The following is a 7,540-nucleotide window of genomic DNA, read 5'->3' on the forward strand; positions in this document are numbered from 1 at the left end:
GGATGAATGGGCTCATGCTCTTATAGGGGAGACAAACAAACAAAGAGAAGATCACAAAGCTGTGTGAAATAGGTAGTTTTGGGTATAGAGAGGAAGGGATGCCTAATTTCAGGCAGCCCTGCCCCATTTTCTGCCTCCTATAATATGCAATCAACATAAAAACACTACAGAGCAAATACAATTTTAGTTTTGAAACAACCAAGGAATCTTATTCATAGGAATGAAATTAGATAAGCTCTTTCTTTTGGTGAAGGGGGCAGTGCCTCTGCTTTGTTGATGACTGTATCAGTCAGGTTGCTGTCACACTCAAGGATATAACTTATGAGATGACAGAGATGTGGGCAGGGTTAAGGAAACTAGTCAGGGCTGAAGAGCCACAACTAGCCGCAAACTAGTCAGGGCTGAAGACTAGCAACAGCGGGAAGCTGTTGCCAACCCTAGGCCTGAGGTCCAGGGTGGGAGCCTGGAGCTGTAGCCATGGAGGAGCACAGCCACTATGGGAAACTCGGTCTCAGCCAGCAGGCTCATTGTGGGGGTGGGTAGAGGGTGAGGACCTCTAGCATGTTCTCCTCCAACTGCAGATCAGCCTCTGCCTCTCATTAACTGAACTCAATCAGAAGCCAGAGAACGAGTGAACCCTACTGCTACAGTTCACAGAGGTCAGCTTCCAGGGGCAGGGTGGAGAAGGGCCAAGAATGGATCTGGGTGGTAGGAGGGCAAACAGAATAACCAGCATGGAGGGGAGATGCTTCTGCTTTGTGGGTGACCTATGTGTATGATTCTTGCCTACTGAGTAATCAAACATTGACACAGCCCTGTGGATTACAATTCTAGGTCTCATGTCTTATCTATTTAGGTATTGGTGTATTCAAGCTTATTACAATCTGTGCCACTTAATTAGTAGGTCTGAGGTGGGACAAGGGTATCTATGTTTTTAAAAAGCTTCCCAAGTAATTCTGATAGGCCCCACTTGTTGAGAGCCACGGTTATAGTCTCACCCTCTCATTTTTATGGATAGGAAACTAACATCCAGAGAAATGAAAAATGCCCTGACTTGGCCACTCTCTGAGAAGTATCCCTTAGGTGACATTAAAGGGTTTGGCTGGAAAACTGACACATTTGCACATATCTTCTGGCCCAATTCCTCCATTTTACTGATGAAAAAACTGAGGCTCCGAAAATGGAGTGATGTGCGCAGTTATATAACTAGTAAGTCACAGAGGAGGAAGGACTAGTACTAAGTACAGTATTTTAACTTTTAATCCAGTGTTCTTTCCAGGCAGCACACTTTGTAGGAGTGTGTGTGTGTGAGACAAAGCCCTTGGGGCAGCAATTCTAGTCTCCCATTCTGGTAAGGTGAATCTCCCCATAGTAGAACACGCATAGTTCCTTGGCCACTGGGACTCTGTGTAGGAAGAGCCTGGAGGGGATGAGGGAAGGCTGGGGGTGAGCCTCAGTCCCAAGCCTTGGCTCTCACCCTTATTGCTCCTGGCTCTGAATCTCTGTTTTTCAATTCTGTCACTAGAAGAGGGCTGCTCCCTCCTCTGAGAGGGTGTCAAGTGGACAACACAGGCTTTAGGGAAAGTAGGCAGAGTCCAAAAGAAAAAAGAAGAGGCCCACTGTGGGAGGGGCTCACAGGGGATCTCAGTCTGTGGGCTTCTCCCCAGCCAGCACAAGGGGGGGTCCAGCACTAGGGCCTCAGTGTCATCATGATGCTAAAATTCCTTATGGCTGCTAATTAGAGCTAAGTAGGGCTGGTTACTCCACCCCAATTCCCAAAGCCTGACACACAGCTACTTCCCTCCTATGGCAGATCAAAGACCACCGGGCCATCCTTTAAGATGTATCTGAAATCTCCATCTCCAGGAAGACCCCTAGACTTACATTTCCTGAAAGCAGCAGCCCTTGCCCTTCCCAATCCTACACATGTTGGGCTTGGGAGGAACCTTGGAGAACATCCACTCATCTTATATATGAAGAAATCAAGGCCAGAGAGGGGAAGCATGGAAGTGGCAAACCTGGGACTAAGTCCCAGTCTATTTGACTGCCTACCATTTCTCTCATGTAATTCCCATGATTCTGAACATGCTTGGGTCCAAATGTGCCTGTGTACTTTTAGTCTGTGTGACATCAACATTAATCTGCTTAAGTTGCATTTTTGGTGGAGTTAGTTCACACTCCTTTGGGTCCTTAAGTATGCTCAGGTCTGCCTGTCTATCATTCCTGGTGTGTTCTTGTGTGTCTGAGTTGTGAGAAGTGTGTGCCTAAGGGCAATTGAGTAACTGGGTTTATCATGGGTCTGTAGGATGCTGCATGCCTATATATGTGTCTCTTTTTACCTTGAAGGATGTGTGTCCATCTGCGGTTGTCCGTTTTGTGTCCATGTACTTGTTTGATGCCTAAGAGTAATTGTGATCCTGTGTGTGTTTGTGCATATGTATGGGTCTATGGGCTGCTACATGTGTCTTTTCATGTTGAAAGTTGTACGTCTGCTGACTATCGTGGGTCCATTTGGATGTGGGTTTGTACACAGTGAAGGCTGTGGGTCTAATTGTAACCGTGTCCGTGTGGAATGCATGTTTAAAGGCTGAAGGGAATCTGTCTTTGCCTTTTATCCCCGGGTTATGAGAAAAATGTGTGTAGCCGTGTGACCAGAGCAAGAATGTGTTTGTCTCTCGGCCAATCTCCGTCCTCACCCAGGGCCTGGGGTCACGGTTACTTTCCAGGATGCCTCGGCACTGATTCCCAGAGGGGCGGGACCAGCAGGGCCCCGCCTCCAGCCACCAGGGATAGGCAAGCCTCTCTACCCTGGGCAGTAGCGGCCGGGTGTGTGGGTGTGAGGGTGTGGGAGTGTGGGTGGGTGGTGGGCGGGGTCTAGCCCGCATCACCAGCCACCCTCACTCCTCCCGCCCCCCCCAACAGCCGACTCCAGCCTGCTCATTGGCCCTGTCTGCAGTGACGTCGTGGGGATCGCAGACAGAACCCTCAGCGCCCGGCGCGCGGGAGGTATTGTCCGTCACTGGGGCTTTGTTACGTCGTCGCCTCCTCACCTGGCTGCGGGCGCGTCCTGGCAGCTGCAGCCCGGAGCTGGGTGCCAGCTGCTGCGGCCGCCGCCTCCGCCATGGTGTCCCCGGTCACTGTGGTGAGTGTGTGAGCGAGCGAGCCAGTGTCCGGCGCGGCCAGAGCCCACCGGCCTGGGGACTGGGCTGCGGGAGGCCAAGCAGCCGGGGGCCGAGGAAGGGCAGAGATCCCGCGGCGGCCGCGTCCCCAGGCGGGAGTCGGCGCTGTCACGGTCCGCCGCATCCCAAACCTCTGCGCCCCTCCTCCGCGCGCCCGCCGCCGGTCGGAGGGAGGGAGGAAAACAGTGGGCACGTGACTCGGAAGCGTGACTTTGTTGATCGCTGTGTGTCTGGGGCGGGTTGGCTGGATCGCTGCCTGGGAGAGGAAGGGGACGGCAGCCGGCCGCAGGCTTCTGCGTGGGCAGACCACAGCGAGGCGTGGGAGAGGGCGGGGGAGAGCAGGAGGGTGACTGGGACCTCCTGGGAATCCTGTTCCAAATTTGTTTCCTCCCCTTCCTCATCTTATAGAGAAGTCTGGGGAGATGCAGGGCACGCCTCTGAGTCTAAACAGCCTTGATAACGCGCTGGAGGAAAAGAGGTCGTTCTCTATTGACACCCCTTGTTCAGACTTTCTCACCTGAACCTTTGTCTCTCCCCCGCCCCCCTCCTCCTCCTAGTGCTGGGTTCTCTATGACTATCAAAACCTCCCCAGCTGCTACTGCTGTTTCTCCTTCTAGGAAATATGGGGCTGGGGGAGGGGTGTGGAGTAGATGCTTCCAAGGGCTGGCAGGTGGAGGCTGGGGAGATCGGGGGACTGTGAGGATAAGCTGTCTCCTCCTCTGCCCATGTCCCTGCCCTGACCAGCCTGCATGGGGGAATCTCCATAGGAAGGAACTTAGTCATCTCTTCTCACTGCTCTCACCCCTGGCAGAGCCAGGGCAGGCTTAGACCCTGGACCCACCATCTGCCTCTTCCCAGCCTCCTTCATCACAGCCTGTTCAGTCCCAGGTAACCAGGGACTGGAGGTCTGAGAGTCGGAGTGTGTACCTAGAGCCCTGTGCTGGGCGGCTCACCCAGCCAGAGGCCTATCACTTTGGGCAGAGCATGAGTATACCGGAAACCTCAGCTGCTCTGAATCACTCTCAGAGCCCCGGTACCAGAGGCCCAAGAAAAGGAGCTTCAGGGGATCACAGATTCAGAATATCTGCAGCAGCCCCCTGGTGCCTGCATGGCCTTGGACACAACCTTTCTTTAGCTGCCCTCCCCCCTAATCTGGCTGAGACCAAGTCAGCTGCTCTAACTTCCCCCTCTCAGTTCCTCATCTCCTCCCAGCCTGACTGCTGGCTTCTGATCTAAAGCTGGGAAGAGAACCTCTCCCTCCCCTTCCTGCCTCTCTTTCTGATGTGCCTTGAATTGCTGTTGTTCTCTGGGAAATGAGGCTGACTGACACCCTCTCCAACCCCCCAATTCCTGAGATTGCTGGTATTTCAGGGACAGTTTTCTTGCTCCTAACTCATGGGTCCATTTCTCTAGGCAGCATCCCTGTCTCCTCTCCTTGCCCTTGATGGTACCTTGAGGCTGGGGCAGCTGGAGTGGAGGCTGAGTTTGCAGACTGGCCAGGGAGAGAGCCTGTGGGGGCTGAGATGGTTGACGGTGCCCACCCTCACACATTCCTGGCGCTCACCTGGTGTCGCTGGGCCTGTGTCCTGGCCCTACTGCTGAGGATCACGAGTTGGCCAGTTGTGGCGTCTCTGTGATTTCCTGCTGACTCCACTCTATTCCAGACAGCTGGGGGCTGATGCTGGCAGAGAGAGGCTAAAGGGGCTTTGGGGAAGGAGAGAGAGGGGGCAGAAAGGGAGAAGCATTGGGCTGCAGGACGGGACACGATTGCAAAGTCTGTTTTCTGCGCAGTGAGTGACTATTCTGGTCCTGCCCCAGGGCCAAGAATGGATGCAACTAGCAGGGACAGTGGAGCCCTTTCTCTTCCAAATCAATTAAGCCTCAGGGTAATGATGGGCTTGTTCAGACTCTGCTGGCTGCTTGGGGCAGGCCAAACTGGGTTTCTGTGTGTCAATCCTCTCTGCTTGGGAGGTGGGCCTGTCTTTGGGGTGGATGCCTGGGCTGAGGGTGCTGGCTCTGAGCCCCGCTTTGGGCTTCTGAGCTCCCACGCTCTGAGTGCTGCCCTTGTCCTATGTCCTCCAGGTGAAGAGTGAGGGACCCAAGCTGGTGCCCTTCTTCAAAGCCACTTGTGTGTATTTTGTGCTCTGGCTGCCCTTGTCCAGCCCATCGTGGGTCAGCGCCCTCATCAAGTGTCTGCCCATCTTCTGCCTCTGGCTCTTCCTTCTGGCCCACGGCCTAGGATTCCTGCTGGCCCACCCCAGTGCCACCTGCATCTTTGTGGGGCTCGTCTTCTCTGCTCTAGGTGATGCCTTCCTCATCTGGCAGGACCAGGGCTACTTTGTGCACGGTCAGTCATCACAGTAACTACCTGGGTGGAATCCTGGGGTTGGGGGCTAGAGGACCCTGGGGGGCCAAGGATTTGGGAAAGGGAGGTTATTTTGTTTTTGTTTTTGTTTTAACAAGAATATGGGGAATTTGAGGGGTTCTGTGGCCAAAGACTGTTGGGGCCCCTGTTGGAGGATGACCCTGCCGGTGATATGGTGATCAATTCTGGAGTGCCACAGGAGAGTTGGGGAGGGTATCTTTGCCTTCATGGATTTCTTCCCACCCCTGTTACTCTCAAAAGAAAGCTCCTGGCTTATCCCAAGCACTCTACTCCTACCCCCACCTCCTGTTACTCATTATTCACCTGAGCTTGGCTTCAACATCCCATCATCCCCTCTCACTTTTAGGTCTGCTGATGTTTGCTGTGACCCACATGTTCTATGCCTCGGCCTTTGGCATGCGGCCATTGGCTCTTCGGACAGGTCTGGTGATGGCAGTACTGTCGGGCCTGTGCTATGCCCTCCTCTACCCATGCCTCACAGGTGCCTTCACCTACCTGGTGGGGGTCTATATGGCCCTTATCAGCTTCATGGGCTGGCGGGCTGTGGCAGGGCTACAGCTGGTTGGGACTGCCTGGCGCTGGACTGAGCTGGCGGCGGGCAGCGGTGCACTGCTGTTTATTGTCTCAGACCTGACCATCGCCCTCAACAAGTTCTGCTTTCCTGTGCCCTACTCGCGGGCCCTCATCATGTCCACCTACTACACCGCCCAGATGCTCATCGCCCTGTCAGCTGTCGAGAGCCGGGAGCCAGTGGAAGACTACAGACCGAGCAAGGCCAAATGAGGGGTCAGGTTCTGGTCACCCCTCTCTTCTCCTGGCGCTGGGGTCCAGAACCTGGGAACTTCCAAGAGCTGGATCAGGATGGCTGTAGTACCAGCCTGGGGCAGCAGGTACCACCTGTGAAATGCACAAGTTTGAGGGGATAAGCAGCAAAAGGATCTTTCTAGCAAAGCTAGTGGTCCAGGACAATGCTGAGAACTAAAAAGAGCCAGCTTGATGCTCCTTGCTGGAGCCAGAAGAAGATATCTCCCCACCTCTACCCCATGCAGACTGTCAGAGCCCCTCCGGAGGGCCATGGTGCTCATCCTCTTAACCTCCCCTACTTCTACTAGATGGAAGAGTCTAACTCACCCACTTCCAGTCTTTCTGATTTGCACAGAGTTGAGGGAGGAGGGGAAGAGTCTGTGCTGAGATGACCCACGTCCAGGGCTTGAAGCCCCCTTTCACAGGCCCCTAGTTGGGAAGATTGGATGGGGTGGAGTCTCCCTTTCCCACATCTATCCTTGTTACTTGAACAATCTTAATCTCTAAGTGTTGGGTGGGAAGGTGAAGGGGTGTCTATCCAGGTAGGCAAGATTGGGGACTACTTTGGCCTGGGAGTTTAGGGTACCAAGGATTCAAGTTGGTCCCATATCTCAAAGGCCATCCCAGAACTCAGGCCCCACACTACCACCCTCAGACCCTATCCCCAGGGCTAGGGTGAACCACGCCAAAGGAAGGGGCCAGCCTGTGTGTGTGCGTCTGTATGTGAGTCTTGTGTGTGTAGTCTGTCTCCCAGTCTATCTATGTCTTACTCTGCCAGCTGTCTCTGACCTGCTGTGTGTCAAAGTCTTTTAGGGAGAGGGCCTCAGGGAGCTGCTGAGGGGTTGCTGAGCTTGGCTCAGAGAGCTGGAACGTCCCCCACATACACACCCACTCTCAGGTCTTTCCTCCTTGCCCCTCCTGCACTGGGAGTGAGAGGAGGGGGCTCCAGTGACACTCTAGGGTCATAAGACCCGAGGCACATTCAATGCAAGGGGAGCAAGGATGGGACAACTCCATCCGATTGCTCGTGTGAAAAAAAATAAAAAATACCCAAGGGCCATTGGCTGCTCTGCTTGTCTGCCTGTGTGGCACGTGCCTGTCTTGGAGAGGTGGGGGTGTGGGGCATGGCGCCAGGGGCCCTGGATGTCCTCACAGCCTGGGTCACAGTCCT

At 54.2% G+C, this 7,540-nt stretch overlaps 1 protein-coding gene across 2 annotated transcripts; it reads left to right on the forward strand.

Moving 5' to 3' along the window:
* Positions 1 to 2,783: 2,783 nt before the first annotated feature.
* Positions 2,784 to 7,447, forward strand: TMEM86A (transmembrane protein 86A). 2 transcript variants are annotated; one of them, XM_059931253.1, is made up of 4 exons: positions 2,784 to 2,826; positions 2,923 to 3,142; positions 5,262 to 5,526; positions 5,912 to 7,447. In XM_059931253.1, exons 2-4 carry the CDS (start codon positions 3,122 to 3,124, stop codon positions 6,346 to 6,348), a joined length of 723 nt encoding a protein of 240 aa, XP_059787236.1. In that variant the 5' UTR covers positions 2,784 to 2,826; positions 2,923 to 3,121; the 3' UTR covers positions 6,349 to 7,447. The 2 variants fall into 2 exon arrangements, with proteins under 2 accessions (XP_059787236.1, XP_059787237.1); XM_059931254.1 differs by lacking the exon at positions 2,784 to 2,826 and having other exon boundaries at positions 2,920 to 3,142.
* Positions 7,448 to 7,540: the final 93 nt, after the last annotated feature.

This window comes from Balaenoptera ricei, chromosome 8, assembly GCF_028023285.1.
Source record: "Balaenoptera ricei isolate mBalRic1 chromosome 8, mBalRic1.hap2, whole genome shotgun sequence".
In the NCBI taxonomy this organism is placed as follows: Eukaryota; Metazoa; Chordata; class Mammalia; order Artiodactyla; family Balaenopteridae; genus Balaenoptera; species Balaenoptera ricei.

Coding starts and splice junctions, on each gene's coding strand:
- TMEM86A (XM_059931253.1), top strand. CDS start 3,122: ATGGTGTCCCCGGTCACTGTG. Junction 3,143..5,261: donor TGGTGTCCCCGGTCACTGTG/GTGAGTGTGTGA, acceptor TATGTCCTCCAG/GTGAAGAGTGAGGGACCCAA. Junction 5,527..5,911: donor CCAGGGCTACTTTGTGCACG/GTCAGTCATCAC, acceptor TCTCACTTTTAG/GTCTGCTGATGTTTGCTGTG.